The sequence below is a fragment of the Salmo salar genome, chromosome ssa01, assembly GCF_905237065.1.
Source record: "Salmo salar chromosome ssa01, Ssal_v3.1, whole genome shotgun sequence".
NCBI lineage: Eukaryota > Metazoa > Chordata > Actinopteri > Salmoniformes > Salmonidae > Salmo > Salmo salar.
This window is the reverse complement of record NC_059442.1, coordinates 158,462,311-158,482,532: the sequence shown is the minus strand read 5'-3', so window position 1 is coordinate 158,482,532 and position 20,222 is coordinate 158,462,311. Positions and strand designations below refer to the sequence as shown.

At 43.0% G+C, this 20,222-nt stretch overlaps 2 protein-coding genes across 16 annotated transcripts in view; one reads left to right on the top strand and one right to left on the bottom strand.

Annotated features, from left to right (window-relative positions):
- The window catches only part of sh3glb2b (SH3-domain GRB2-like endophilin B2b), a 39,526-nt gene extending 23,426 nt beyond the window's left edge, over window positions 1–16,100 (top strand). For 6 of the 15 annotated variants that reach the window (XM_045693126.1, XM_014141973.2, XM_014141947.2 and 3 more), the window contains 6 exons: window positions 686–709; window positions 6,799–6,888; window positions 7,261–7,361; window positions 7,485–7,499; window positions 13,626–13,881; window positions 14,241–16,100. In XM_045693126.1, the coding sequence (XP_045549082.1) occupies window positions 686–709; window positions 6,799–6,888; window positions 7,261–7,361; window positions 7,485–7,499; window positions 13,626–13,881; window positions 14,241–14,348 (594 nt within the window). In that variant the 3' untranslated portion in view covers window positions 14,349–16,100. The remainder of the gene's footprint in view (window positions 1–685; window positions 710–6,798; window positions 6,889–7,260; window positions 7,362–7,484; window positions 7,500–13,625; window positions 13,882–14,240) is intronic. The other 9 variants (XM_014142015.2, XM_014142007.2, XM_014141983.2 and 6 more) reach the window with 3 other exon arrangements.
- Window positions 16,101–16,117: 17 nt separating this feature from the next.
- Window positions 16,118–20,222, bottom strand: part of LOC106570023 (UDP-glucuronosyltransferase 2B31) — a 32,740-nt gene continuing 28,635 nt past the window's right edge. The window contains exon 3 of the mRNA XM_045693109.1: window positions 16,118–17,835. Coding sequence (XP_045549065.1) covers window positions 16,780–17,835 — 1,056 coding nt within the window. The 3' untranslated portion in view covers window positions 16,118–16,779. The remainder of the gene's footprint in view (window positions 17,836–20,222) is intronic.

Here is a 20,222-nt window from a genome sequence, read left to right as displayed (position 1 = left end):
CCTTAGCTGCTTAGAATTCCAGGGGCATGTTTCCCATAGAAATATAATCTAATGAATTATATTCCTATGATGTTTCCCGTCAGTTTGGCTGAACCCTCAATAGAGCACTTCCCAGGGCTTTGTCATGCCGTCTGTGTACTGTCCACACAAACTACGTGTCCTCCTATCATTTTAATTCTGCCAGTCCCACAGAAATGTCATTTGGCTATACTTATCGTAGAGTAAGGAGCAGTCTAATAACATGTGTAATAAATACCCTGTAACAGGACTATTACAGTTGATAAGTACATGCAGTTAGGGAATAGCTAGTTACTAATGCCTGTGTCCAGTGTGAACTGCTGCGCTACATTTAAAAGTGACTCTTGACTCACATCACCTACCTAACAGTGGTTTCAACAAAATAATCTGATTACTTACTCATGTTTTTAAGTCATTGGCCTCTTCCAGACATGACTAGACTTTTATTGTTATAGGGGGATTCCTCCCATCTTACTACATGGCTAGTGTTTCATCATATCAATGAGTCAGAAAGGCAATGGGGCCATTGCCCCTGAGACAGACTCATGAGACTGCTCTGGGGAGATATGATTATGTGGATGTAGAACCCCACAAGGTCTGTTGTGTGCTGTCATTGTTGTTCTGAGAATTGCTCTTATCTCCCTTGTTGTCATGCTGCTTATTCTAGCTGTGGAGTGAGGAAGTAGACAAAGTAAGTATCACTTAGTAAGATTGGTGTTTAATAACACAGCCTAAAAATGTCATAGACTGCTTTAGGTGTGTGTGTGTCCGTGTGTGTGTCCGTGTCCATGTCCGTCCAGTGAACTCAAAGTATTTGGACAGTGAAACATGTTTTGGTTTGTTTTGGCTCTGTCAACTAAAACACTTTGGATTTGAAATAATACAATGACGGAGGTTAAAGTACAGACTGTCAGCTTTCATTTGAGGGTATTATCATCCATATAGGTTTAAATGAATGTTAAATAATGTATTGGGTCATTTTGGAGTGACTTTTATTGTAAATCAGAATAGAGTGTTTAGAAACATATTCTATTTTTATTTACAATAAAAGTGACTCCAATGCATTATCTACCATTAATTAATATTGGGCACAAAATCTGAAACACAACCAAAACAAACAGCAAATGCATCCAACAAATGTGTAGAGTCACAAGCTTAATGTAGTCATTGCGTGCTATGAATATGGGACCAAATACATAACTTTTTACTACTTTAATACACATTAGTGAATTTGTCCCAATGCTTTTGGTCCCCTAAAATGGGGGGACTATGTACAAAAAGTGCTGTAGTTTCTAAACGGTTCACCTGATATGGATGAAAATACCCTGAAATTAAAGCTGGAGTACAGACCCAAAAACTTAATAAATGTAATTGTTCCAATACTTTTGGAGCTCACTGTACATGCATGTGTGTGCATATACACTGAGTGGACAAAACATTAAGAACATCTGCCCTTTTCATGTCGTAGACTGACAAGGTGAATCCAGGTGAAAGCTATGGTCCCTTTATTGAAGTATCTTGTTAAATCCACTTCAATCAGTAGATGAAGGGGAGGAGACGGGTTAAAGAAGGATTTTTAAGCCTTGAGACAATTGATATATGGATTGTGTATGTGTGCCATTCAGAGGGTGAATGGGCAAGACAAAAGATGTAGGTTCCTTTGAACGGGTAATGATAGTAGGTCAAATTTATTTCAATCAATCAAATTTATTTATAAAGCCCTTCTTACATCAGCTGATGTCACAAAGTGCTGTACAGAAACCCAGCCTAAAACCCCAAACAGCAAGCAATGCTGGTGTAGAAGCACGGTGGCTAGGAAAAACTCCCTAGAAAGGCCGAGAACCTAGGAAGAAACCTAGAGAGGAACCAGACTATGAGGGGTGGCCAATCCTCTTCTGGCTGTGCCGGGTGGAGATTATAACAGATAATGGCCAAGATGTTCAAATGTTCATAGGTGACCAGCAAGGTCAAATAATAATAATCACAGTAGTTGTCGAGGGTGCAACAGGTCAGCACCTCAGGAGTAAATGTCAGTTGGCTTTTCATAGCTGATCATTCAGAGTATCTCTACCGCTCTTGCTGTCTCTAGAGAGTTGAAAACAGCAGGTCTGGGACAGGTAGCACGTCCGGTGAACAGGTCGGTGTTCCATAGCCGCAGGCAGAACAGTTGAAACTGGAGCAGCAGCACGGCCAGGTGGACTGGGGACAGCAAGGAGTCATCAGGCCAGGTAGTCCTGAGGCATGGTCCTAGGGCTCAGGTCGAGAGAGAGAGAGAGGGGTCGAGAGAGAGAGGGGTCGAGAGAGAGAGGGGTCGAGAGAGAGAGAGAGAGGGGTCGAGAGAGAGAGGGGTCGAGAGAGAGAGGGGTCGAGAGAGAGAGGGGTCGAGAGAGAGAGAGGTCGAGAGAGGGAGAGGTCGAGAGAGGGAGAGGTCGAGAGAGGGAGAGGTCGAGAGAGGGAGAGGTCGAGAGAGGGAGAGGTCGAGAGAGGGAGAGGTCGAGAGAGGAGAGGTCGAGAGAGAGAGAGGTCGAGAGAGAGAGAGAGGTCGAGAGAGAGAGAGAGAGAGGTCGAGAGAGAGAGAGAGAGGTCGAGAGAGAGAGAGAGAGGTCGAGAGAGAGAGAGAGAGAGAGAGAGAGAGAGAGAGAGGTCGAGAGAGAGAGGTCGAGAGAGAGGGTCGAGAGAGGAGAGGTCGAGAGAGAGGTCGAGAGAGGGAGAGGTCGAGAGAGAGAGGTCGAGAGAGGAAGGTCGAGAGAGAGAGAGAGGTCGAGAGAGAGAGAGAGAGGTCGAGAGAGAGAGAGGTCGAGAGAGAGAGAGAGAGAGAGAGAGAGGTCGAGAGAGAGAGAGAGAGGTCGAGAGAGAGAGAGAGAGAGAGAGAGGTCGAGAGAGAGAGAGAGAGAGAGAGAGAGGTCGAGAGAGAGAGAGGTCGAGAGAGGTAGAGGTCGAGAGAGAGAGAGGTCGAGAGAGAGAGAGGTCGAGAGAGAGAGTAGAGGTCGAGAGAGAGAGAGAGAGGTCGAGAGAGAGAGAGAGAGAGGTAGAGGTCGAGAGAGGAGAGGTCGAGAGAGAGAGAGAGTGAGAGAGAGAGAGAGAGAGAGAGAGAGAGAGAGAGAGAGAGAGAGAGAGAGAGAGAGAGAGAGAGAGAGAGAGAGAGAGAGAGAGAGAGAGAGAGAGAGAGAGAGAGAGAGAGAGAGAGAGAGAGAGAGAGAGAGAGAGAGAGAGAGAGGTCCTAAAACGGAACCTTGAGGAACACCAAAATGTACAGTTGATTTGTCAGAGGACAAACCATCCACAGAGACAAACTGATATCTTTCCAACAGATAAGATCTAAACCAGGCCAGAACTTGTCCGTGTAGACCAATTTGGGTTTCCAATCTCTCCAAAAGAATGTGGTCATCGATGGTATCAAAAGCAGCACTAAGGTCTAGGAGCACGAGGACAGATGCAGAGCCTCAGTCTGACGCCATTAAAAGGTAATTTACCACCTTCACAAGTGCAGTCTCAGTGCTATGATGGGGTCTAAAACCAGACTGAAGTGTTTCGTATACATTGTTTGTCTTCAGGAAGGCAGTGAGTTGCTGCGCAACAGCTTTTTCTAACATTTTTGTAGAAGAATGGGAGATTCGATATAGGCTGATAGTATTTTGGATATTTTCTGGGTCAAGGTTTGGCTTTTTCAAGAGAGGCTTTATTACTGCCACTTTTAGTGAGTTTGGTACACATCCGGTGGATAGAGAGCCGTTTATTATGTTCAACATAGGAGGGCCAAGCACAGGAAGCAGCTCTTCAGGTAGTTTAGTTGGAATAGGGTCCAGAATGCAGCTTGAAGGTTTAGAGGCCATGATTATTTTCATTATTGTGTCAAGAGATATAGTACTAAAACACTTGAGTGTCTCCCTTGATCCTAGGTCCTGGCAGAGTTGTGCAGACTCAGGACAACTGAGCTTTGGAGGAATATGCAGATTTAAAGAGGAGTCCGTAATTTGCTTTCTAATGATCATGATCTTTTCCTCAAAGAAGTTCATGAATTTATCACTGCTGAAATGAAAGCCATCCTTTCTTGGGGAATGCTGCTTTTTAGTTAGCTTTACAACAGTATCAAAAATAAATTTTGAATTGTTCTTAATTTCCTCAATTAAGTTGGAAAAATAGGGTGATCGAGCAGCAGTGAGGGCTCTTCGATACTGCACGGTATTGTCTTTCCATGCTAGTCGGAATATTTCCAGTTTGGTGTGGCACCATTGCCGTTCCAATTTTCTGGAAGCTTGCTTCTTAGCTCGGGTATTTTCTGTATACCAGGGAGCTAGTTTCTCATGACAAATGTTTTTGTTTTTAGGGGTGCAACTGCATCTAGGGTATTGCGCAAGGTTAAATTGAGTTCCTCAGTTAGGTGGTTAACTGATTTTTGTACTCTGGCGTCCTTGGGTAGGCGGAGGGTGTCTGGAAGGGCGTCTAGGAATCTTTGGGTTGTCAGAGAATTTATAGCACGACTTTTGATGATTCTTGGTTGGGGTCTGAGCAGATTATTTGTTGCGATTGCAAATGTAATAAAATGGTGGTCCGATAGTCCAGGATTATGAGGAAAAACATTAAGATCCACAACATTTATTCCACAGGACAAAACTAGGTCCAGAGTATGACTGTGGCAGTGAGTAGGTCCGGAGACATGTTGGACAAAACCCACTGAGTCGATGATGGCTCCGAAAGCCTTTTGGAGTGGGTCTGTGGACTTTTCCATGTGAATATTAAAGTCACCAAAAATTTGAATATTGTCTGCCATGACTACAAGGTCCGATAGGAATTCAGGGAACTCAGTGAGGAACGCTGTATATGGCCCAGGAGGCCTGTAAACAGTAGCTATAAAAAGTGATTGAGTAGGCTGCATAGATTTCATGACTAGAAGCTCAAAAGACGAAAACGTCTTTTTTTTTTTGTAAATTGAAATTTGTTATCATAAACGTTAGCAACACCTCCACCTTTGCGGGATGCGCGGGAGATATGGTCACTAGTGTAACCAGGAGGTGAGGCCTCATTTAACACAGTAAATTCATCAGGCTTAAGCCATGTTTCAGTCAGGCCAATCACATCAAAATTATGATCAGTGATTTAGTTCATTGACTATAACTGCCTTGGAAGTGAGGGATCTAACATTAAGTAGCCCTATTTGGAGATAGGGCTACTTTCAATAATGGCAGGAATGGAGGAGGTCTTTATTCCAGTGAGATTGCTAAGGCGAACACCGCCATGTTTAGTTTTGCCAAACCTAGGTCGAGGCACAGACACGGTCTCAATGGGGATAGCTGAGCTGACTACACTGACTGTGCTAGTGGCAGACTCCACTAAGCTGGCAGGCTGGTTAACAGCCTGCTGCCTGGTGCAGTAGGTGCCAGGTGCACCGGTTTGTGTCAAGAACTGCAACGCTGCTGGGCTTTTCACGCTCTGTTTCCCATGTGTATCAAGAATGGTCCACCACCCAATGAACATCAAGCCTACTTGACACAACTGTGGGAAGCATTGGAGTCAACATGGGCCAGCATCCCTGTGGAGTCAACATGGGCCAGTAGTTTCCTGTGTGTATCAAGAATCCAGCCAACTTGACACAACTGTGGGATGCATTGGAGCTAACATGGGCCAGCATCCCTGTGGAACACTTTCGACACCTTGTAGAGTCCACGCCCTGACGAATTGAGGCTGTTCTGAGGTCAAAAGGGGGTGCAACTCAATATTAGGAAGGTGTTCCTAATGTTTTGTACACTGTCTACTGTAGGACTCCGGTAAAAAGTAGTGCACATCGTAGGAAATAGGGTGCCATTTGGGTCCCTCCTCCTCTGCACAGATGGGCACTAAACACAATTAGCCCTCCTACCCCAGTTTACCTTTCCTAAATCATTACCGTCCCATATATGATTTGAGACGTGCAGACAAGTCTCTTCAACTAATCTTGGTTACTCAGAAGTAAAATTATTGTAAAAAGTTGTCACTTCCAGTTTAATCTGTCCGAGAGATTACTCAACTAACCTTCGTGCAACACCTCAATTGAATATGACATCAATGACATCAATGACCTTTTGTTCAATCATTTGCTTCTTTATATCCCCAAAATGTCCATTTATTTGGCACGTTTGATTCAGAAAAACACCGGTTCCATCTCGCCCAACATGCCTACAAAGTATCTAATAAGTTACCTGTAAACTTTGTCCAAACATTTCAAACAACGTTCAATTTTATGTATCCTAAAACGTAAATAATCGATACAATTAAAGACGGGAAATACTGTGCTCAATACCGGATGAAAACAAAGTGAAGCACATTCCAGGTCATGCGCACCAAAACATTAGTGACACATGAAAATAACAGGGCTACTTCTTCATTTCTCAAAGGGAAAACATCAACCAATTTCTAAAGACTGTTGACATCTAGTGGAAGCCATAGGAAATGCACGCGTATTTCTATTGAAAAGGGATTGCCATAGAAAACTAATGGAAAACAGATTGAGCTCAAAATAAATTTTCCCTGGGTGGATTGTGCTCGGGGTTTCGCCTGCCAAATCAGTTCTGTTATACTCACAGACATTATTCAAACAGTTTTAGAAACTTCAGTGTTTTCTCTTTTCCAAATCTACTAATAATATGGATATCCTAGCTTCTGGGCCTGAGTAGCAGGCAGTTTACTTTGGGCACACTTTTCATCCGGATGTGAAAATACTGCCCCCTAGCCCAAAGAGGTTTAATGTTTTGTACACTCAGTGTATGTGGGTGTTCATGTGGTCTCTCCCCCCTTCTCTTATAGGCGGAGCAGGAGCTGCGTGTGGCTCAGACAGAGTTTGACAGACAGGCCGAGGTCACCCGACTGCTACTGGAGGGCATCAGCAGTACACACGTGAGTCCAGAGACATCACACACACACTAGTCACGGAAAGCCCAGACCTAGGGAAACAGCACTAGGTCTGGGGAGGATGCTGGATCGGGGTAGAGATCAGGGGTAGCACTACTCCATTAAAGCAGTCAAACAAACAAAAAAGCATGTTCTAACCAGTTCTCACAACCTATGTGTCTAAGATGGGTGAGTGATTAGATCTTTAGAGCCTAAACAGATGGGAGAAGTATTCAGACAATTTTGCTCCAACAAATATAAACTGTAACGTTGCGGTTTAGTAACAATCATTGTGAAAACCATTGAATGTGTGAAACCAGGCTTTTGGAGGTACAACTTGTTTCTTGTCTTTCACCCTGTCCCCCCTTTCCCTGGTAGGTCAACCACCTTCGCTGCCTGCATGAGTTTGTGGAGGCCCAGGCGACATACTATGCCCAGTGCCACCAGTACATGCAGGAGCTGCAGAAAGAACTGAGCAGGTGAGCACTTTACTACGGAGGTATAGTTGGATGAATCATCACCCTTATGAGTGTGTTAAAGTGGCTTTGTTTACATACATGGGAAAATTCTTCAACATTTCTCTTTTTTCTCTCTGCTGGCAGTGCTAACAGCGATACGTAAGTAACTAGTGTTGTTGTTGATGATAGTGTTTGTAGTGTTGAGTTTGTGTTTTAAGAGTGATTTGTGCGTATTTGTGTATACAGTGCCTTCAGAAAGTATTCACACCCCTTGATTTTTTTCTACAAATTTGTTGTGTTACAGCCTGAATTTAAAATGATTACATTTTTTTTATTTTTATGTGTCACTAGCCTACATACAATACCCCCATAATGTCAAAGTGGAATTATATTTTTCAACATTTTTACAAATTAATTAAAAATGAAAAGCTGAAATGTCTTTAGTCTAAGTATTCAACCCCTTTGTTATAGCAAGCGTAAATAAGTTCAGGAGTAAAAATGTCACATAATAAATTGCATGGACACACTCTGTGTGCAATAATAGTGTTTAATATGATTTTGACTACCTCATCTCTGTACACCACACATACAATTGTCTGTAAGGTCCCCAAGTCAAGCAGTGAATTTCAAACACAGATTTAGCCACAAAGATCAGGGAGGTTTTCCAAAGCCACGCAATGAAGGGCACTTTTTGGTAGATGGGGAAAAAATACAAAAATAAACAGACATTGAATATCCCTTTGAGCATGGTGAAGTTATTAATTACACTTTGGCTGGTGTATTAACACACCCAGTCACTACAAAGATACAGGCGTCTTTCCTATCTCCGTTGCCTGAGAAGAAGAAACTGCTCAGGAATTTCCCCATGAGGCCATGGTGACTTTAAAACAGTTAGTGTTCAATGGCTGTGATAGGAGAAAACTGAGGATGGCTCAACACCATTGTAGTTACTCCACAATACTAACCTAATTAACAGAGGGAAAAGAAGGAAGCTTATTCAGAATAAAAATATTCCAAAACATGCATCCTGTTTGCAACAAGGCACTAAAGTAATAATGAAAAAAATGTGGCAAATCAATTAACTTTTTGTCCTGAATACAAAATGTTATGTTTCGGGCAAATCCAATACAACACTTTACTAAGTACCAGTGGCGGTCGGTGCCGTTTAAGATGAGGGAGGACAATCATTTTTTTAATGAGCATGGCCTTATTTCTATTACAGCATATTGGATTATGGTCATTCATATTCCATTCACCCAGATCAATGTAACATCTATAGGTTTAGGCTACTACCTGTATAAAATGGCGCCGGGAAGAAATGGCAGCAGTTTTACGGGCACCTAACCAATTGTGCTATTATGTGTATTTATTTGCGTTATTTGTAACTTATTTTGTACAAAATGTTTCTGCCACCGTATCTCACGACAGAAAAGAGCTAATGGATATCAGGACAGCGATCACTCACCTCGGATTAGACAAAGATTTTTTTCTTCAACAAGCAGGACACACAGGATGTACTTCAAACAACCGATAAGTCCAACATCCCTGTCATTGGCAAGAGATAGAGATGCAGATACAGAGGACACAGAGCGGGGTGCCTCGTAAGGATCCGCAGACGGCTAGTGGGAAAGCTGCCGTTACCGTCAGTATTACTTGGACAATAAGTTAGACGAGGTACGATCACGAATATCCTATCAACGGGACATCAGAAACTGTAACATGTTTCATGGAATCGTGACTGAATGATGACATGGATATTCAGCTAGTGGGATATATGCTGCACCGGCAAGATGGAACAGCACACTCCATCAAGAGGAGGGGGGCAGTCTGTGCATATTTATGAACAACAGCTGGTGCATGAAATCTAAGGAAGTCTCTAGAGAGTATTTATGATAAGTTGTAGACCACACTATTTGCCAAGAGTTTTCATCTATACTTTTTGTGGCTGTTTATTTACCACCACAGACGGATGCTGGCACTAAGACCTCACTCAGCTGTATAAGGATATAAGCAAACAGGAAACCACTTACCCAGAGGCGGCGCTCCTAGTGGCCGGGGACTTTAATGCAGGGAAACTTAAATCAGCTTTACCTAACCTTCTATCAACATGTTAAATGCGCAACCAGAGGGAAAACAATTCTAGATCATCAGTAATCCACACACAGGGACGCATACAAGCTCTCCCTCGCCCTCCATTTGGTAAATCTGACCACAATTCTATCCTCCTGATTCCTGCTTACAAGCAAAAATGAAAGCAGGAAGCACCAGTGACTCAGTCTATAAAAGAAAGTGGTCAGATGAAGCAGATGCTAAACTACAGGACTGTTTTGCTAGCACAGACTGGAACATGTTCTGGGATTCTTCCCATGGCATTGAGAAGTACACCACATCAGTCACTGGCTTTATCAATAAGTGCATCGAGGACGTCGTTCCCACAGTGACTGTACGTACATACCCCAACCAGAAACCATGGATTACAGGCAACATTCGCACTGAGCTAAAGGGTAGAGCTGCTGCTTTCAAGGTGCGGGACTCTAACCCAGAAGCTAATAAGAAATCCTGCTATGCCCTCCAACGAACCATCAAACAGGCAAAGCGACAATACCGGGCTATGATTGAATCATACTACATCGGCTCCGACGCTCGTCTTATGTGGCAGGGCTTGCAAACTATTACAGACTACAAAAGGAAGCACAGCCGTGAGCTGCCCAGTGACACGAGCCTACCACAGGAGCTAAATCACTTTTATGCTCACTTCGATGCAAGTAACACTGAAACATGCATGAGAGCATCAGCTGTTCCGGACGACTGTGTGATCACACTCTCCGTAGCTGACGTGAGTAAGACCTTTAAACTGGTCAACAATCACAAGGCCGCGGGGCCAGACGGATCACCAGGACGTGTGCTCCGGGCATGTGCTGACCAACTGGCAGGTGTCTTCACTGACATTTTCAACATGTCCCTGATTGAGTCTGTAATACCAACATGTTTCAAGCAGACCACCATAGTCCCTGTGCTCAAGAACACTAAGGCAACCTGTCTAAATGACTACCGACCCGGGGCACTCACGTTTGTAGCCATGAAGTGCCACTCCAATTTGCATACCGCCCAAACAGATCCACAGATGATGGAATCTCTATTGAACTCCACACTGCCCTTTCCCACCTGGACAAAAAGAACACCTACGTGAGAATGCTATTCAATGACTACAGCTCAGCGTTCAACACCATAGTACCATCAAAGCTCATCACTAAGCTAAGGACCCTGGGAGTAAACACCTCCCTCTGCAACTGGATCCTGGACTTTCTGACGGACCGCCCCCAGGTGGTAAGGGTAGGTAGCAACACATCCACCACGGAGATCGTCAACACTGGAGCCCCTCAGGGGTGCGTGCTCAGTCCCCTCCTGTACTCCCTGTTCACCCATGACTGCATGGCCAGGCACGACTCCAACACCATCATTAAGTTTGCAGACGAGACAGCATGTAGGGAGGTCCGAGACCTGGCTGGGTGGGGCCAGAATAACAACCTATCCCTCAACGTAATCAAGACAAAGGAGATGATTGTGGACTACAGGAAAAGGAGGACTAAGCACGCCCCCATTCTCATCGATGGGGCTGCAGTGGAGCAGGTTGATGTCCACATCACCAACAAACTAGAATGGTCCAAACACACCAAGACAGTTGTGAAGAGGGCCCGACAAAGCCTATTCCCCCTCAGGAAACTAAAAAGATTTGGCATGGGTCCTCTAGATCCTCAAAAGGTTCTACAGCTGCAACATCGAGAGCATCCTGACTGGTTGCATCACCGCCTGGAATGGCAACTGCTTGGCCTCCGACTGCAAGGCACTACAGAGGGTAGTGAGTACAGCCCAGTACATCACTGGGGCTAAGCTGCCTGCCATCCAGGACCTCTACACCAGGTGGTGTCAGAGGAAGGCCCGAAAAATTGTCAAAGACCCCAGCCATCCCAGTCATAGACTGTTCTCTCTACTACCGCATGGCAAGCGGTACCGGAGCGCCAAGTCTAGGACCAAAAGGCTTCTCAACAGCTTTTACCCCCAAGCCATAAGACTCCTGAACAGGCAATCAAGTGTTTACCCGGACTATTTGCGTTGTCCTGCCCCCCCCCCAACCCCTCTTTTACGCTGCTGCTGCTCTCTGTTTATCATATATGCGTAGTCACTTTAACCATACCTACATGTACATACTACATCAATTAGCATGACTAACTGGTGCCCACGCACTTTGGCTACCCGGACTATCTGCATTGTGTCCCGCCACCCGCCAACCCCTCTTTTACGCTACTGCTACTCTCTGTTTATCATATATGCATAGTCAATTTAACCATACCTACATGTACATACTACCTCAATTAGCCCGACTAACCGGTGTCTGTATATAGCTTCGCTACTGTTATTTTTCACTGTCTTTTTACTATTGTTTTTATTTCTTTACTTATCTATTGTTCACCTAATACCTTTTTTTTACTTAAAAATTGCACTGGTGGTTAGGGCCTGTAAGTAAGCATTTCACTGTAAGGTCTACGTCGTATTCGGCGCACGTGAAAAATAAACTTTTGATTTGATTTACTTGATACAAAAATGTTCCCTATACCCATCATGAGGTTGCTGAAACCTAGCCTATCAATGAAAGTTTACAACGTAGATGCACAGGTCGAGAGACATTTTTGTAATCAAGGTGACACACATTCAATACCGCCTTGCACAATATTGCCTGCATCTAGCTGATCTAGGGTGTAATCATTAGTCCAACAGTTGCAAAATTAGAGTTTCTATTGGACACATTCAGTTATGTTTATCCCCATTTCGTTCCGTTTGCTTCCATTTTAGAAAGGTTTTTCAACAGAATCGGGGGAATGAATACACCCCTGATCACACGCAAACACTGTTCACTTTCATAGCAGCCATATACAAACAGCATGATCCCTTTGATCATTGGATAATTCCTGCTCGCATCTATGCGCTCTCCTCCGATCACCTTTTCCATTCACTTATGGACTTCAGTGCACAACACATAAGCTGTCTGTGGCCAAACTTTCATATCATAACGGCTAACTGTTACACACAGCCTACATCGTTGTCACAATATTAGCTAAGGTTAAGTCAACATAGCTACTAGAACTAACGTGTTAGTAAACCCGTTACAATCATGCAGTACAGTGTATAGTTAGCAAGCAGTTTAGCAGTTACACCGGCGGGCACCGGTGGCAATAAATTAATAAAACCAAAAGGTTACCTTGACTTGGAAGAGTTCCAGTGTTGGATAACCATAGCCAGCTAGGTAACATAGCATGACCTTTATTACAAATCAGTGCGTTTTCATCAATTATTTGGTGACGTGAATATATTTAGCATAGTTTTATCTAAAATGCATATTTTGTTTTATGTTTCACTATTTAAACATTTCTGAAATTCACTGAGGAGGAACCTCCACTCCTGAGTACCACTCTCCTTATTTTCAAGCATAGTGGTGGCTGCATCATGTAATGGGTATGCTTGTAATCGTTAAGGACAGGGGAGTTTTTCAGGATAAAAAAGAAATTGAATGTTGAGTTAAGAGCTAAGCACAGGCAAAATCCTAGAGGAAAAGTCAGTCTGGATCAGTCTGCTTTCCACCAGACACTGGGAGATGAATTGACCTTTCAGTAGGACAATATTCTAAAACACAAGGACAAATCTACACTTGAGTTTCTTACTAAGAAGATAGTGAATGTTCCTGAGTGGCTGAGTTACAGTTTTGACTTAAATCTACTTGAAAATCTATGGCAATACCTGAAAATGGTTGTCTAGCAACAATCAACAACCAATTTGACAAAGCTTGAATAATTTGTTTAAGAATAATGGCAAATGTTGCACAATCCAGGTTTGGAAAGCTCTTAGACCTACCCAGAAAGACTCACAGCTGTAATCGCTGCCAAAGGTGCTTCTAAAAAGTATTTACACAGGGGGTTGAATACTTAGGTAAATTAGATATTTCTGTATTTCATTTTCAAAACATTTGCTAAGATTTCAACAACAAAAAGTGTAACTTTGCAATTATGGGCTATTGTGTATAGATGGGTAAAACAAAACATCCTTAATCCAATTTGAATTCAGGCTGTAAGACAAATTGTGGAATAAGTGAAGGGGTATGAATACTTTCTGGAGGTATTGTACATTCTAAATATGTACTTGCTTGGGAAATAATATTCCTTTATCACCTTAGCACCCTAATTTATCATTTATGACCCCCTCTTCTTCCCCTCTCCTGTAACCCGACCGCAGGTACCCAAACTCTTTTGCCTCGAATGCCAACCCCTCTACCTCTGCCACATGCCCCTCCCCCGTCTCCTCTGCCACCCTGCCAGGGGTTTCACCCCCATGCCTGGCCTCCTCCTCCACCCCTGGCATTGCTCAGGAGCCTTCTGGCCCGCTGAAAATCCCGGATGTGCAGCAGCCTTCCACAGGCCACCGCAAGGCCAAGGTCCTGTATGACTACGACGCCCACGACACTAGTGAGCTCTCCCTACTGGCCGACGAGGTAGGAGCAGCCATGGGTCACCACATCTGCTATGGGGAACCATTTGGAACATGCTGTATTATGTAAAAAATATAAATTCCGTGCCACAAAATACAAACATTGCAATCTTTTGTCTACAAAATGCCAATTGGTAATGGTATGAAATTGGGGAGAAAAAAGGGGTAAAAAGTAAATAATCAAATTAAAATAAAGGTCTAAACTGGTGTTTTTGGTTTGAGTCATTAGACCATGCCATTTTCAAGCTTATCTTTCTAAGTAATAAAAAAGTTATTTCAGAATATTTAGGCAAGTTAGCTGGATAACTACTTGATCCTACTTTGTAGTATTACCCCTCTGATGTAATGCCTGCTCTGTTTCAGCTCATCACTGTCTACACAGTGCCAGGCATGGACCCAGACTGGCTCGTGGGAGAGCGGGGCAACCAGAAGGGAAAGGTGCCCGTCACCTACCTGGAGTTGCTGAGCTAGATGGACCCATGTAGGGACACACACATGTACACACACGTCCTCAAACGCGCACACACACACACACACACGCACACATGCCTCTACTCTATGGTCTCATGGCACAGGAGGTTGGTGGCACCTTAACTGAGGAGGATGGGCTTGTGGTAATGGCTGGAGTGGAGTAAGTAGAATGGTATCAAACATGGAAAGATGCCATTCCATTTAGTCCATTCCAACCATTATTATGAGCCGTCTTCCCCTCAGCAGCCTCTGCTGTCTCATGGTGCGCAACACACTTATTTGGTCTCTGGCCAATTCAAACGCATATGCAAAAGGATTCAAAAGCTAAATGAGTATGGATCTATAGCGCATCAGAAGGGGAACAGTCGTAAAAATACAGTGAATAGTCTATATTCTAGCTCTATAGTTGCTCTTTTCCACTAGCTATTTGGAATCCATCCACCTTGCATGCTCTATCTTTCTCATTGAGAAATGACAGGAGCTGCTCGAATAAGGTGGCATATCTGGGTATATAGTTGTAACGGCTGTCTATGGAAGAAGTGGACCAAAATGCGGCGGAGTTAGGGTTCGTCATATTTCATTAAACGAACACTACGCAATTTACAAAAACAACAAAACTGACAGCCAACACAGTCCTGTCAGGTGCAACCACAGTGACAAGCACAATTACCCACGAAACACAAAGGAAACGTAGGCAACTTATGTGTGACTCCCAATCAACCACAACCCTCTACAGCTGTGCCTGATTGGAAGTCACACGGCCAAAATCAATGAAACAATAAAACACACACTCCCTTCTGCCACGTCCTGACCCAACTACACCCTCTACTGGTCAGGACGTGACAATAGTGTATATAATAGACCGGGTTTGGACTCTCAATATATAGAGGAAAGGTCCTTCTTGTTTTATTTAGTTTTTCAACCAAGCTAATTTAGTCATAGTTAGTCACCATTACTTTGACATTTCAAAGCCATGAAAAAAAGAAGTTAAATAGCCAATAAAATCCCCCAGCTGTAGGCCTGTAATGCAAACATAATCCAGGGTGTTATTAGCCATTAGCTATCACAACATAAAAAATGAATCTTGATAGAAAGAGACCGCTGTACAGTATGCTAACAGAAGGTGACTCATATTGACTGAGTCATAAACGGGTGATGAAAGACTAGAGGAATAGTTGAATTTCAGTTCTTATGTTTTCTGACTGGTTGCATTCTGTTTATGTACATACTGTGGCTTTTTTTTCTTAGGTATCACTGTTTTACTTTTTTGAGAGTGTTTCCCCCATATTTTGCCCTATTTGTGAGGAAAAGGACAAAACCATGGTAACTTTATTAAACTAACAAAGGTTTATGCAAATCAAAGAATTGAGTTGCTCTCTGTGGGTTGGTCTGTTGTTGATGTTTGCGTGTCATTTTTGTCTTTGTTTATCCACTCTGGTTGCTGAAAAATGTGTATTTTTCTCCAGGATGTTTGTCGAGTTTCGGGTGTGTTTTACTAGCTATCAGGTCTTAATGTTTGTCTTTTTTGAATTTGTAGATGTTTTGAAATGGGTGTAGTTGTATGTAATAAGTTCAGACCTGTGGTTTCCTTTCCTCCCTGATCTCCCTTTACCCCTGTGTGGGTCGCCATCTCTCCCTGAACCCCTCAACATTTCCTCCTGTCAGTGTGACCAATATGCTGTTGTATGATTATTGTATGAATGGAACTTGAAGAAAATAAACGACAGCTTGTTTAAACTGATAAAAAAATAAGCACTGGATAATCTGACTCATTAAAACAAAACAACTTTTTATTTATAACATCGTACAACTGAATAAAAATGTACATTTCAACATTGTTTTTTTTGTGATGAGGCAGACCCACTCCTCTGATATTTTGTGTTTATTGGATAGATGTAGGAAAGAGTATACTGAAATAGAAGTGGACCAGATTCAAACCCATGTTTCAGCGGAGGCAGGGGCTTAGACTGCTAGACCAACCTAGGTCACATGTAATGTTTTTAAAAGACAGTGGGATGATCTGTGACTCACTGGAACCTTACCCAGATTGAGGAATTAATGCAGCCTCAGAGTTACACACAGACAGGGTAATACATAGGGATAGACAGTGTCTGCCCTGAGATTGGCACGTTGGGGGTCAGATTCCCGGTCGAGTCGTACCAAAGACTCTAAAAATGGGACCTGATACCGCTAGAGAAACAGGGCCGTGCTGGCTGGTTACTCCATCCTACATGTGTAACAGTTTTATTTCATTAAACAAAAGGGTTTAACAATAAAAAATTACTAATTCGAGGCTGTAAGGATTTGAAGCCCACAACAAAAGTGATGAATTTCTTATTTGCTCACTTTAATCCATTGGATAAATACAAACCAGAAACCTTTGGGTACTAGCCCAATGCTCTAACCCCCCCTCCACAAAACCTATTTTCAGTTACTCGTGTTTCATTTTCCGTCTACAACACATTCTGAAGCATAAACACCTGATGAAAGCAACAGTAGTCAGCAGAATCAGTAGCACAGAAGCTAGAAGGAACGTCATGACATCCAGAGAGTGGTAGGAGTACCAGGGCATTCTGTAGGACTCTGTACGCAGGTGAGCAGTACCTTTGTGTCTCATGACATACTCGATCCAGAACATGGCGAGGTCCAGGGGGTTCATTGGCTGATCCCTGTGCAGCTTGGAGAGCCTCTGCATGTTCTCCCTGTAGGACGGCTCCTGAAGAACTTCCTGTAAGGCCTTGAGGAAGTCATTGTCTAATGTGGCTATGGTCACAATCTTTGCTCCTCCTCTTGCTTGCAGACGAAGGAGGTTGTCATATTGGTCGAAAAACAGAGGTAGGCCCACAACGGGGACTCCATGGTAGATGGCCTCTTGAACTCCATTGGTTCCTCCATGAGCTACAAACAGCCTCATCTTAGGATGTCCTAGTAGGTCATTCTGCGGCATCCAGTCAACTAGTAAGGTGTTGTTGCCCAGAGTCGCTGGCCTGTCCCCAATGTGCCTCCAGATGATCTTCTGAGGCAATTGGGCAAAAGCAGTCGCTATCTCATCTGTTATGTCACTCGGGAGTTCCTTGACAAAAGTCCCCAAAGACATGATAATGACACCGTGTTCTCCAGAACTCTGAATAAAGTCCTCCAGGTCTTGGGGAAGGGGCTTGGCCGGTTTGCACTGAAACCCTCCCATGTAGATAACGTTAGGCATGGTGGGACGAGGGAACTCAAACACAAAGTCGACTCTCATGAGCCATAAGTCAGCCCCCTGTATTAACTCATTAAAGTCCACACCCGGTTGGAAATACTCATCACAAACTGCTTGGTAATAGGGTCGCACTAAGAACCTGTCCTGAACTTGTCCAAGCAATTTAATAAGCATATTCTTCACTCTCTCTGTGAAGGTAATTTTGTCCGTCAGCCCAGATCCAGTCATTGGAATGTAAGACATGGGGGATGGTGCGATGACCTGATGTCCCTCTCCAAAGGTGACCCAGTGGTCATACTGGGTTTCCTTTATGTCCTTCATTAACTCCTTGTCTTCAATTATATTGTTCACCATTTCAGCCATCATCTTAGGAACTTTAGACATGAATGGCAAGGCCTCCACCTGCAAACTGAAGAAATTTAAAGCTGAACTTTTACCTCTTTCTATATCGAGGACTTTGTTGAGAATTGGCTTCACAAAGCCCTCGTCTACTCCATCAGTGACGTGTACTGTAATAGAGCTGTAATACGAAGACTCTTCTTTAATGTACCAGCTTTTGTTTGTTCGTACCACGGTCACGGAGTGTCCTTGAGCGTGATGGTACGCCATCCTTCTGAAGGAGAAGGAAAACATTATCAAATGTATATTTCATATTTAAAGCTAGAATCTGTATTTGGTGAAACCGACATGATTGTTTGGGGTATTACAACAACAAAGAAGTTACTTTAAACTAAGATCACTGTTCTTTTCCCCTCGGACATCATTGCACGCCCGATAGAACAGCAGAATATGTACTGCAATTTTGTTTTACCACGCTGCCGGATGCTTCTCCTCTGTTTCATCATGAAAAATAATAACAAAGGAGCTGGGGAAAACAGTGATGCTATTTCACCAAATGTGGATTGTTGCTTTAAGACAACATAATTAAAAGCTTCCCTTATTTGGCCTTACGATAAGAACTAGGCCAGGATTCAATCTGATCGCGTTTTGTCTGATATGCACCTTTTTAAAGGCAATGTAATCACATTTGTGGAGACTGTATTCACGGTAAATGCTGTATATATTGTCTCAATCTCAAATTAGCTTTAAATATCATATAAAGCTGATCTACCACTGATCGGATTGAATCCCGGAACTGAAGTGGTCTATAGGATTGTGGTTGAATATTGATCATTTTGGATAGAGGGTCACCGGGCATTAAATGTCACAGAAACACTTCAGTCCATAGAACAAAACTTCAGATTTACTCATAGACAAATCCGCCAATGTTTGAAAATAAATCCGTTTCATTGAACTTGAATGAATCCTAATGTGTAAAATGTGTTTGGAGGAAAAAGGGGGAGGCTTGTAAGCTGAAGAACACCATCCCAACCGTGAAGCACAGGGGTGGCAGCATCATGTTGTGGGGGTGCTTTGCTGCAGGAAGGACTGGTGAACTTCACAAAATAGATGGTCTCATGAGTAAGGAAAATAGTGGATATAGAGGCAACATCTCAAGACATCAGTCAGGAAGTTAAAGCTTGATCGCAAATGGGTCTTCCAAATGGACAATGACCCCAAGCATACTTCCAAAGTTGTGGCAAAATGGCTTAAGGACAACAAAGTCAAGGTATTGGACTGGCCATCACAAAACCCTGACTTCAATCCTATAGAACATTTTTGGGCAGAACTGAAAAAGCGTGTGTGAGCAAGTAGGCCTACAAACCTGACTCAGTTACAACAGATCTGTCAGGAAGAATGGGCCAAATTTCACCCAGCCTATTGTGGGAAGCTTGTGGAAGGCTACCCAAAACGTTTGACCCAAGTTAAACAATTTAAAAGCAATGCTACCAAATACTAATTGAGTGTAAGTAAACTTCTGACCCACTGGGAATGTGATGAAAGAAATAACAGCTGAAATAAATAATTCTCTCGACTATTTTTCTGACATTTCACATTCTTAAAATGAAGTGGTGATCCTAACTGATCTAAGACAGGGAATTGTTACTGGGATTAAATGTCAGGAATTGTGAAAAACTGAGTTTACATGTATTTGGCCAAGGTGTATGTAAACATCCAACTTCAACTGTTGTTCCTGAGTTCTTTAAAATGTCTGTAATTATACCATGTTTAAAGAAACCAAACCTCAATCCCCTTTCCAACATACTAGAGAATAATGTAGCCCAGTAGATAACATTATTTTAAAATTCAAACAATATCTCTGAAACATTCCAGTATGGTTTTAGACCGTGTCACAGCACTGACACTGCACTTGTCAAGGTATTAAATGACCTACTGCTGTCCTAAGACCGTGGTCGTGTCTCTATTCTCGTTCTTTTAGAACTAAGTTCTCCCTTTTACACTATTGATCATACTATTCTTATTAAGGGACCAGAAGGCTTAGTTGTTCTGCGAAGACAGGTTCTTAACTGGTTTAAATCATACCTCTATGAGCACTATTAATTAGTTCAGCTGGGTAACAAATCATCGGAACGTTCCAAGGTTGAATTTGGCATTCCTCACGGTTCTGCGGTAGAACCCTTTTTATTTTCCTTATACATGCTACCCTGGCCTTGGTTATGTCATCCGTAAGCACAGACATACTCCACTATTAAAAACCTACAACTGCAGCCCACATTTTAACCAACTCTATAAGGTACATCACTCCATTTTTATCTGCACTACACTGCCAG